The sequence below is a fragment of the Lagenorhynchus albirostris genome, chromosome 11, assembly GCF_949774975.1.
Source record: "Lagenorhynchus albirostris chromosome 11, mLagAlb1.1, whole genome shotgun sequence".
NCBI classification, from domain to species: domain Eukaryota; kingdom Metazoa; phylum Chordata; class Mammalia; order Artiodactyla; family Delphinidae; genus Lagenorhynchus; species Lagenorhynchus albirostris.
In genome coordinates this window covers 47,204,563-47,217,074 of record NC_083105.1, presented here as the reverse complement: position 1 = coordinate 47,217,074, position 12,512 = coordinate 47,204,563, and the positions used below count along the sequence as shown (strand labels likewise).

Below are 12,512 nucleotides of genomic sequence, written 5' to 3'. Positions count from 1 at the left end.
CTGTTTATTCAAACATGTTATTTTTAAATTCTTTTTTTTAAATTATTTAATTAATTTATTTTTGTGTGCGTTGGGTCTTGGTTGCTGCGCGGGCTTTCTAGAGTTGCAGCGAGAGGAGGCTGCTCTTCGTTGTGGCACGCAGGCTTCTCATTGTGGTGGCTTCTCGTTGCGAAGCATGGGCTCTAGGCGCACAGGCTCAGTAGTTGCGGCGCACAGGCTTAGTTGCTCCGCGGCACGTGGGATCTTCCCGGACCAGGGCTTGAACCCATGTCCCCTGCATTGGCAGGTGGATTCTTAACCACTGCGCCTCCAGGGAAGCCCCTCAAACACTTTATTTAATTAACTTGGCTCCAAATTACTTTTTGATTATTTTCACAAAAGACTTATCATCTTTTGTATTCAGAACAGTGTGCACTTGTATCTTTTTTTTTTTAATTTTTTTTTGCGATACGTGGGCCTCTCACTGTTGTGACCTCTCCCGTTGCAGAGCACAGGCTCAGCGGCCAAGGCTCACGGGCCCAGTCGCTCCGCGGCATGTGGGATCTTCCTGGCCCGGGGCATGAATCCGTGTCCCCTTCATCGGCAGGCGGACTCTCAACCACTGCGCCACCAGGGAAGCCCTGCACTTGTATCTTAAGGGGAGCTCCAACATTGTTATTATTTTTTTTTGGCGAGGTGGATAATAGTAGTGTCCTTGGACACCATAGTGGATACATTGAAAAGCGCCAGCTAGTCATTTGGGAGTTTGGATTGTTTTTTTAAAAGAAAAATTGCAGGGCTTCCCTGGTGGCGCAGTGGTTGAGAGTCCGCCTGCCGATGCAGGGGACACGGGTTCGTGCCCCGGTCTGGGAGGATCCCACATGCCGCAGAGCAGCTGGGCCCGTGAGCCATGGCCACTGAGCCTGTGCGTCCGGAGCCTGTGCTCTGCAACGGGAGAGGCCACAACAGTGAGAGGCCCGCGTACCGCAAAAAAAAAAAGAAGAAGAAAAGAAAAATTGCTGCAATGGAATATTACTCAGCCATAAAAAAGAATGAAATATTGCCATTTGTAGCAACATGGATGGACCTAGAGATTATCATACTAAGTGAAGTAAGTTAGAAAGAGAAAGACAAATATGATATCACTTATATGTGGAATCTAAAAAAAGATGCAAATGAATTTATTTACAGAACAGAAACAGACTCACAGACGTAGAAAACAAACTTACGGTTACCAAAGGGGAAAGGACGGGGGAGGGATAAACTAGGAGTATGGGATTAACAGACATACATTACTATATATAAAATAAACAACAAGAATTTACTGTATAGTACAGGGAGCTATATTCAGTATCTTTTAATAACCTATAATAGAAAAGAATCTGAAAAATATATGTATAACTGAATCACTTTGCTATATACCTGAAATTAACACAATATTGTAAATCAACTATACTTCAGTTAAAAAAAAAGAAAAATTACAACTGTGTATTATAACTAATCAAGAATGGTTCAATTATTATTTTAAATAAAGAGTATTTCTTTTTCAGTAATATTTAAATTAGGTTTCAGTTTTATAAAGTTATTTTATGTTTGTACTTTTTAAAAAGTTATTTTATGTTTTCTTTTGTCAGGCTGACTTATCCCTGTATAATGAATTCAGATCTTGGAAGGATGAGCCCATAATGGACAGAACATGTCCTTTCTTAGACAAAATCTATCAGGAAGATATTTTTCCATGTTTAACCTTCTCAAAAAGTGAGGTAATTAAAAACACATTTTAACAGAAATGCATTAGAGTTGTTCCTATATCTTTTACTAAGTCATGTTACATATTTTAATATCTCTTACATAAATAAGTTATAAAGTGTCATATTTTACCATTTTATCCATTCCATATTAGGATCGTAATAATTTCTTGGCATTCACTTACTGAACCTCTTTCCTTATTTGAGCAGAGGATCACTTATGCTGCAGTGTGTTGCATTGGAGTGAAGTATTAAATATGTAAGGGGGTAGGACTTAATTTTTAGTCCAAGGTTCAGTGCAAGGGAAGTTATGTACACTCTAAAGTGTTTGTTGGGTTTATCTGTATGTGATTAAAAAGAAGTCCTATTTAGTTTCTTCATCTTTAAAACAGGGGGAAAAAATGCCTTCCTTGCCTGTGTCACAGGATTGTTAAGATAAAATGAAGTGAATTAAGTAGATAGAAAAATTTTTTTTTAAAATACTACACGGCAGTATACAAATGTAAGGTCATAATTTTAATTTGTTCTTACATGTGGAAAGTTTGTCTACAAATATCCTATTAATCAGTGTTTGAGAAAGTTAATCCTAAGAGTCTTTTGTTAAGTCTTTAGAGGATTTAATTATATAACACTGCTTGTAAGGAAGAGTTAAGATGAACAGTAAAATGCTTTTGATATGTAGATATGTCAGTCATTGTGGCTCTGGTTTTAGGTAGGCTGTTCAGTATGAGTAATCTTGCCAGAATGAAATTCTGTTTCATCAATTGTTTATCAGTTACTACTGTCTCCATCTGGGCATTTAATATTTGATAACTCAGTTAATTCTTTTGTAGACTCTTGTGCACATAAATACATGATCAGTAAATATATAGCTATAATTAACACATATTGCTGTGTTATGAATGACCAATAGGAAAAAATAATGCATAAATTTAGCAAAATAAAGCCTTAGGATATTCATTGTGAAGTGACGTAACCAGTGGATGTTAATTGTGGGTAAGGGGTGGCGTGGAATTAATGTCTTTAATCTCCTTCTAGATAATAAAAGTTATTTAGCTATAACTGAATTGCCTTTCATAACAATGTTTGAATTATAAAAGAATTCAAACCGAGATTATGTGGTTTCCTTCTTTTTCATTAGCTAAGGCAAATCTAGTGGACCTTGGGAGAAATAATTTTTAAAAACCAGTTTATTATAGAATAGAATTTTTATATTTTCCTGCCAGCATAGCATCTAATACTTCTTTGTTTTTTTTGAAGTTGGCTTCGGCTGTTCTGGAGGCTGTGGAAAACAATACTCTAAGCATTGAACCAGTGGGACTACAACCTATTCGATTTGTGAAAGCGTCTGCAGTTGAATGTGGAGGACCAAAGTATGTTTTCAAAACCATGTCTTAGGGAAGATACTGAGCTTTTAAAATTTTATGTGTTGTAGTTATTTAATATTTTCTGGTTTTAAATGTTAAATCTCTTGTCAGTTTTCTATTTAAAGTCTGTGCAGCCCAAAGACCAATCCCTGGGCAGTGTGGGGATTTCAAATTTAGCATCAGTGGAGAGCCCTTCTAATTACAAACGTATATGTGGGATCCAGGTAGATCAGGTGTTAGAAACTTCTTTAAAAACCGCATGTTATAATCCATTAGTTGATTATGAAATTTCTTTAGTGGGTCATAAGGAGAATTTTTGTTTGTTATATGTACAGCTGTGTGTTCTGGGCTTTTGTGTAAATTATTTCTTTTTGAGGCTTGCCATCAAAAATAGTTTGAGAAGACAGTGAATTAGACCAAGTCTTACCAAGCATGAAAACAGGGTACCAGAAGGCTTGGTTAGTCCTATCCTTTACTACTCTTGCCATAAAACTTTCTCACTTTGGTAAGTAAACAGCTCTGTCTCCCATATGTGAGAGATATTTGGCAGTTTTATACCTTCAGGGGTGACTCCCACACTTCGTAGCAGGGCAAGCTGTCTTCCAACTGGTCCTGGGAGGAGGAAAGACTGAAACCAACAGTACATAAAACGTTTGCCACAGCTGTTTAAAAAGTGACTTCAAAAGATTTTGAGGAAGCTGCTTAGTTGGTGGTGAAGAACTAGATCGGTATAGGGGACCGAAGAGCCCGAGAGAGCTCACAGCAAGCAATAATTGAATCCCATCAGGCCATTTTGAAGGCAGAGGAGGAAATAGCTGGTTGAGATTAACTACTAGGTCTGTTAAAGCCAGTCGTAGGAGTTGTGTAGTTCTTGTTTCCTGTTATGCACGTCACACTCTCAGCAGCATCACACAGTGTTGGTATTTGGGTAACTTAATCCTGTATTTGCTCTGTGAGCCACACGTCTACCTAGAGTTATGTCCTGTTTGACACTCCCCCATGCCACACCTGTAGTATGGTGGCCTCTGAATTTTGGGGAAGAGATTTTCATTCCTAAATTCTATCCTTCAACAAACACCTGGGTATTTTTATCCTGGTCATTAATACTTTTTGTACTTTTAGTTTCTATGTTATACCTTATTTTAAATATAGCAGTTTTTACTGTAGGATTTTAAATTTATACTTGCATTATATATCACACATTAAACATGTGCAAATGATAACAAATCAGAGTCTCAGTTAAAGTAGGTTTTTACAGTATTTTAGTAAAATAATTATACAGATTAGGTTTAGAGAATAATTTACATCGTTAAGAATATTGTTGTTCTTGCGGGAATGGGGCCAGAAACCAAGGTGTTTGTGGTGCATATTGTGTGGAGAATACTAAAGAAGACGTTGTCCTCTTTTATGAAACGTGAAGTATGGCTCTTGTGGATGAGGTTATCAAGATAAACACTAAACGAATGGCACAGTGCTCGGGGAATTTTGTGGAAGGCAAGATCATTCTACTGGTGGTGATCAGGGACTGTTCTTGGGATTTGATTTGATCTGGGCTTTTGAAGCATGGGTGGAATTGGGGAGATAAGGAACAGTACATATGACTGAATAAAGGAACAAGAAAACAGTGTGTTCAGAGGATGGTGAGTGTATGGAGAGGGAAGATGTGAAAAAAAGGAATTAGAGGTGACTGATTAGAGGGATACCGTGAGCTTTTGGAAATCAGTAGGAAGGGCTCTGGTTTTGGAAACAAGATGATACGTCTAGATTTAGACACGTTGACATCCCTAAGTGAAAATGGCAAGCAAGGATTTGAAATCTTGGGACTAGAGCTGTTAAGGGGTACTGAGGTAGTGTGGCATGTTAAAAAAAACATTGGAATTAGAGGTCAGAAGACTTAGTGTTGAATCCTGGCTCAAATAAAAATATATTGGCTTTAGAAATGAGATAACTTAAACACTTTTTTATTATTTTAAAAGTTGATACTTAAAACCACTTTACTTGAGTCCTTTCAAAATTAGAAAAATAGTAGACAAACAGGTATGTCTGCTTCCAAAAGGTGATTTTTATCAGTTTGATGGTTGCTTTTTTCTCTTGTGTAAATTGTGCTTAAAATAGTATAGTTCCAAAGACTTTTACCACTTGTGCCTTAAATTTCTTGATTGTCTATCCTCCCCAAGCTAGTAGTTAGTGCTTTTAAATATTGCTATAGATCATTAAAGGAAGTTTCTAATAAAGGAACAATGAGGCTAAATCTCTTTGAAAAGGTAAGAATTCTTTTGTGATTTGAATGGCCACTTCCAGAATTACCCTTTTAAATGCACATTCTCCGTGTGTTTGCTTAATATGGAGGCACATTTGTATCATATTTCTGGTAAGTATAGCTGAAAATTAATGTTCATTTAATATATTTTTCTTTATTATATAATTTATAATGTTGTATAAAATGCTATTGGCCACTTTATGTTACTTAGAGCTACACTAATTTTGCATTGCCAAGGAATGATAGCTATCTTCAGTCAAGCTTCTAATTTAGGAGGTTGACACCTGGGCTGCTGTGAGTCCAGCCTGATCCTGTTGAGCAGTGGAGTGACAGGTGGCCTGTCACTTAACCAACAGTCATTGAATGTCTGCTGTGTGCTGGGCCATGCTTGGTGCCAGGCATTTAAAGATGAATAAAATACATTTACTGTTCTCAAGAGGCTTTCAGGGGGACTTCCCTGGCAGTCCAGTGGTTAAGACCCTGCACTTCCAGTGCAGGGAGTTCAGGTTCAATCCCTGGTCAGGGAACTGAGATTCCACATGCCAAGTGGTGTGGCAAAAAAAAAAAAAAAAAAAGAGGCTTTCAGCCTAATCGCAGCCAGAAAGCCCTCATACCAAATTTTACATGTTGTAGTATTCAAAGAGAAAGGTTGGTATGTCTAAATGTAGTGTACCCTTGGTGTAATTGTTAAGATTCAGTGTATTTGTACGGTAGCTTATTCCTTTGTACTTCTTAGGCCTAGGTGCCACGTTAAATGCATATGCATATATACCAACCCAACACACCAAAAAGTATCCCATCTGGAAGCTGTTCTCCTGCAAAGCTGTCAATAACATGTTTTGAGACCTAAGCAGTCACTTTTAAGTTTTTTTCAACTGAGAGAGAAGTTGAAGTCCCAATGGAAAGCTGAGAGCTGCCCTGCAGCTGATTACTCATTTGTAAATGTGCCCCAGGACATATATGAACACATTTAGCTTCTATTTCTAGAACCATGGTTAAAGCTATGTCTGTAAGCTTATACTAGAATGTAAGCCCCAAAGGGCAGGGCTTTTGTCTTTTTCATCATTATAGTCCAGCATCACAAAGTGCCTGGTACATGGTCGGTTCTCAGATATTAGTTGTCTTAATGAATATACAACTTGTCCAGAAGGTAGAGGCAAAATGCTTTTAATTTAAAAAACTAAAATTTATCCTTGTTTTACAGAAAATGTGCTCTCACAGGTCAGAGTAAGTCCTGTAAACACAGAATTAAATTAGGGGACTCAAGCAATTATTATTATATTTCTCCTTTTTGCAGATACAGGGTAAGTAATTTAACCACAATTTTCTTTTTTTAATTAATTTATTTATTTTTGGCTGCATTGGGTCTTTGTTGCTGCGCGTGGGCTTTCTCTAGTTGCGGCGAGTGGGGGCTACTCTTCGTTGTGCTGCGCGGGCTTCTAGTTGTGGTGGCTTCTCTTGTTGCAGAGCATGGGCTCTGGGTGCGCAGGCTGCAGTAGTTGTTGCTCATGGACTCAGTAGTTGTGGCTCAAAGGCTCTAGAGCGCAGGCTCAGTAGTTGTGGCGCACGGGCTTAGTTGCTCCTGATTAACCTCAAGTTTTAATAAAGCTTGCTTTGATGTGAGATATTTGACTGTTTAACATATTTTTTTCTTTTTGGCATAGATCACTTCTGTATGTAACTTTTTCACGTATATTCGATATATTCAACAGGGACTTGTGAAACAGCAGGATGGTGAGTGTTCTTAATTCATTATAAAATATTTGCATGAAATTCAGTAAAAAGTATGGAACATAATAGTAAGCGCAAGTCAGCTTTATCATTGGTACATTTATATTGAATCTCTTTTGTAGGTCTAATAAAATGTGTGAAGAATTTGGGAACAAATGCATCTTTTAAACATGTTGTATTTAATCCTTATATTTGCCTCATTTTACTCTAATTTTAAGCAGGATCAGTTTTAACTTTTAAGGGGTATATGATAAACCAGATGGTAAGTGTGAGAGGAGCATAAAGCCCATTGAATTTACTCCTTAAGAAATAAAAATGAACAAGCTCTAGACATGGTCAGATTTATTTTATTTTATTTATTTTTTAATAGATTTTTTAGTTTTGGCCATGCCACGTGGCATGTGGGATCTTAGTTCCCTGACCAGGGATCAAACCCATGTCCCCTGCAGTGGAAGTGCAGAGTCCTAACCACTGGACCACCAGGGAATTCCCCAGATTTATTTTAATTACTGGAACCCACAAGGCACTAACAATAAATTTTTTTCTGTATTTTTCTACTATCATGTGTAAGTTAATAAAGCAGTCCTGAGCATAATTCTGAGTGGAATAAAGATGACTGTGTTCTAAATTAGCTGAGACATGCGGATGATATATCCAGGATAGTCAGCCCAGGACTCTGCTGGATATTTTTTAATGTAGTCTTTCATGGCATTTTTAATGTAGTCTTTCATGATTACTTATGGTTTTATAGCCGAATGTCTTAAATACCAGGCGTAGAAACTAATATGGCCTGACAGCTCAAAAGCAGTGTTTGTTTTGTGTTTTTTCTTTAAATATGTATCATTGTTTTAAAACAGAAATAGCAGATACTAGGCTAGGGACAAGTCCATGCCAATTTTGTATTTGAAGTTGTGGGAAATTTTCCTGTTTTTGTTTTTCTAAACATTGAAAATTTTCTTATACTTAAAAACTAGTAGATGCCTACTATCTTTCTGTCATGTAAACCAGTGAATCTTAATTCTTTGGAAAAATCAGTCGTGTTGATAAAAACTTAGTTTAGCGTTTTCAAGCTCTGGTACGTTGAAAATAGTCATTTATTTATAATCCCATATAATTAGGTTTTAATGCATAAAAGAAAAGAGGTGAAACCTGTCTCTAATTAACGTTGAATTTCAAAAGGCCACAGAGCATAAAAGCAGTCTTTAAACTATACAGTACTTTTTATGACTTTAATAAAATTTAAATCTTTTTTAATACCTATTGGTAGATAATATGATTTAAGCTGAAGAACAGATGATTTGTGTTGTCAAGCATATTTTTTCTCCTTGTTAAAAAAAGAAGTTTTATGTAAAAGAATGAAATTAGAACACTCCCTAACACCATACACAAAAATAAACTCAAAATGGATTCGAGACCTAAATGTAAGACTGGACACTATAAAACTCTTAGAGGGAAACATAGGAAGAACACTCTTTGACATAAATCACAGCAGGATCTTTTATGGTCCACCTCCTAGAGTAATGGAAATAAAAACAAAAATAAACAAATGGGACCTAATGAAACTTCAAAGCTTTTGCACAGCAAAGGAAACCATAAACAAGACGAAAAGACAACCCTCAGAATGGGAGAAAATATTTGCAAACGAATCAGCGGACAAAGGATTAATCTCCAAAATATTTAAACAGCTCATGCAGCCCAGTATTAAAGAAACAAACAACCCAACCCAAAAACGGGCAGAAGACCTAAATAGACATTTCTCCAAAGAAGATATACAGATGGCCAAGAAGCACATGAAAAGCTGCTCAACACCACTAATTATTAGAGAAATGCAAATCAAAACTACAATGAGGTATCACCTCACACCACTTAGAATGGGCATCATCAGAAAATCTACAAACAACAAATGCTGGAGAGGGTGTGGAGAAAAGGGAACCCTCTTGCACTGTTGGTAGGAATGTAAATTGGTACAGCCACCATGGAGAACAGTATGGAGGTTCCTTAAAAGACTAAAAATAGAATTACCATATGATCCAACAATCCCACTATTGGGCATATACCTAGAGGAAACCATAATTCAAAAAGACACATGCACCCCAATGTTCATTGCAGCACTATTTACAATAGCCAAGTCATGGAAGCAACCTAAATGCCCATCGACAGACAAATGGTTAAAGAAGATGTGGTACATATATACAATGGAATATTACTCAGCCATAAAAAGGAACAAAATTGAGTCATTTGTTGAGACATGGATGGATCTAGAGACTGTCATACGAGTGAAGTAAGTCAGAAAGAGAAAAACAAATATCGTATATTAACACATGGATGTGGAACCTAGAAGAATGGTACGGATGAACTGGTTTGCAGGGCAGAAGTTGAGACACAGATGTAGAGAACAAACGTATGGACACCAAGGGGGGAAAACCGCGGTGGGGTGGGGATGGTGGTGTGCTGAATTGGGCGATTGGGATTGACATGTATACACTGATGTGTATTATATTGATGACTAATAAGAACCTGCAGTATAAAAAAACAAAAAGACAACTAATACTAAACTTTCTTTGGGTTATTTGTATGGAAATATGTTAATATAAATGTTTCAGACTTTACATGAAATTTCTAAAAATCTTATCTGTGCTGCTATAATGTTATAAGTCATAATTCTAGTTATTACTTTAAAATGTATGTCTCAGAAACAACTAAATTTCCTTGTCAATTGCATTATTATGAACTTTCATCAGATCTTTAACCATGGTCATTTTTAAGTCTTTTGTCATTTACAGACAGTTCTGGGTGTACTCTGATGCTTTTGCAAAAATGTTCCTATAAAAGGGTTTCATCTTCAATGAATTCATGGAAAAGACTCTGACAAGTACAGGTTTCTGGTAACTGATCCATCCATACTGCTGAACTGAATGAATGAGCATTTTCAGAACTCTAATGGAAAACTGATGAATTCATACAAGTGCTAACAAAAGGTCAAGATGGAAAAAAAAGTTACATGGGACTGAGTGAACTCATGAGGATGCTTATAATTTTTGTGACTTTCTGTTTGAATAAAAAAAAAGAAAAGAAAAAAGAAGTTTTTGTAGGGAAGAATGAAAGGTACTCTACTTTGTGAAAACAGGAAGAAGGGATCATGAGTGGTTGTGGTGATGGTGATAAAAGTGATATCTTGTCTGGTTCCTCTTACCCTTTCACTTCACAGCATTTGTTACACATTGTATACTGAGTGGGTTTGTAGTAAATTACTGTTAATTTTACAATCTGTTTATTATCTGTGCCTTGTGCTAAAAGGGATTTAAGGCAGTTAAATATAAAGCAGGGTTTCTCAGCCTTGGTACTATTATTATTTTAAACTGGATAATTCTTTGTTGTGGGAGGCTGTCTTGTGCATTGTAGGATGTTTAATAGCATCCCTGGGCTTTACTCACTAGATGCTAGTAATGAAAAATATATCCAGACATTGCCAAATGCACACCTGGGGACACATTCTCCCAGGTTGAGAACCACTGATCTAAATCAATCTAATCTGATCATATGTCAGAGAGAGACCTTTTATTATCTAAAACATAGAGCAAATTTCTTCCCACTTATAGAGGGGACTTTCAGAAGCACAGATAATTGAAATTTACAGTTCATCCTCTGCATTTATTTTTATTTCTAATTGAGCCATACACAGAATCTTTCCCTATTATTACTCACAAAGAATATTACTAAGTTCTCTGGGCTGTCTCTTGTTTTCCTTTTTTTTTCCTGTTTACTCTGTTGGTTTTAATGAAAAGTGAAAAATGGCCAAGATACAGCAAACTATAGCAAGAAGATGCATAAGTTAGATAATAACTCTTGTGTAACTGAGCATTGAGTGTAGTTACTCAAGAAGGCAGCAGCATTGCCAGTTACTCAGGACATTGAGATGCCTACCTTCTTTTGGGCTAAAATGGTAGTCAGTCATTGAAGTATCTAACAAATCGTTGTAGCAAAATTGGTAAATACTGCTTATTTATTCGTAAAACTGGGATGCTCACAAGTACATGGAGAAGTTAGTGTGAAGCAGTGATAGCATGTCTAAGCATTAGGTACATCATTAGGAGATGCCCAACTGGAATTTCAGCTAATCTTAAATTTTCAGTGAAACAGATTAAAAATAATTAAGATAATAGTTTATGACTTATGTGTTTCTCTTTTCTGTTTGTATAGTTGATCAAATGTTTTGGGAAGTTATGCAGTTGAGAAAAGAGATGTCATTGGCAAAGCTGGGATATTTCAAAGAGGAACTGTGATGCTCTGCCTGGGACCATGCATGAACCTCCCTGAAGACCTGGAAAATGACTGAATATTTTTATGGTTACTTGATATTTATTTCCTTTCAAGGAGTGGGTCCAAGACTTTTTCCCTCTTTTGCAAATTACACTGAAAAGTACTATGATTTCTTTTAAACTGACCTATGCTGTGTTTGCTTATTTAGTTGAACACACTATAAAGAATTACAGGTGTACTAGTGATTGTAATTTATAGTTGCAAAAAAAAAGCTAAATAAATAAATATTAGATTGAGTGTATTTTTGCTTTCTCTTCTAGCTCTGACATGATATATAGGGTCAGCTGAATATATTGAATTGTAGTTTTCAAACTTCATAGCAGCCTGCAAAAGACAAGAGAAGGGTAAGTGAACAGGATCAGCTTCCTTCCCCCCCACTACAATGACTCTATTTTTCTCTGTTTTATATGTTAGGATTGAAAAACATTTTATTTAAAGAAAGATTTCTTCTGAAAAGAAAGTTACTTTTATTCATTCTGTTCTCTGTAACTTAAAGAATCCCTTTATTATGGTGATTAATAGAGGACAATCACATTTTATTCTAGAGATGCATTCTTGAACATCTTGATGTAGTGTATTTATACTTTACATACATTGAGCACTGTAGTAATCATTGAAAGGGTATAAAGATAAATTAGGAGTTTGATATGTGCTCAGGGGAGTTGGAAAGGGTGTGGGTTGAAAGAGTGATACTTGCAAAGGATACACTGATCCCAGAGCCACTCGATCTGTCAGTTTCAAATTGTAAAACAAATGGTGTGGAAAAGCAAAAAGAAGAAATGAGAAACCACTTTAGTCCCTCCATCTAGAGAAAGCTACTCAATATTTTTGAAGAATAGACTTTCAGATATTTTCTACCTATGTGTGTACATTTCTGAAACAAAAAGTAGACTTTCTTTTTTTTTTACTTAAAAATTCTACAAATCTGGATCAGTGTAAGGTTTTGATGATAGGATGTTAACTAATTGTGTTTGGACATTAGTTTGTTTTAAATTTCTTTTTCTTGTCATAATGCTGTGATGAGGATCCTTTTGTATACTTCTTGGAACATTGTTGGCTTATTTCCTTCATGTAGATGCCTAGAAGTAAAATTGTTGGGTCAAGCAA

At 36.2% G+C, this 12,512-nt stretch overlaps 1 protein-coding gene across 3 annotated transcripts in view; it reads left to right on the top strand.

The window, feature by feature from the left end:
• RAB3IP (RAB3A interacting protein) overlaps window positions 1-12,512 on the top strand; it is a 170,093-nt gene extending 157,581 nt beyond the window's left edge. For all 3 annotated transcript variants that reach the window (XM_060165369.1, XM_060165370.1, XM_060165371.1), the window contains 5 exons: window positions 1,614-1,742; window positions 2,988-3,100; window positions 6,559-6,658; window positions 7,019-7,088; window positions 11,286-12,512. In XM_060165369.1, the coding sequence (XP_060021352.1) occupies window positions 1,614-1,742; window positions 2,988-3,100; window positions 6,559-6,658; window positions 7,019-7,088; window positions 11,286-11,368 (495 nt within the window). In that variant the 3' untranslated portion in view covers window positions 11,369-12,512. The remainder of the gene's footprint in view (window positions 1-1,613; window positions 1,743-2,987; window positions 3,101-6,558; window positions 6,659-7,018; window positions 7,089-11,285) is intronic.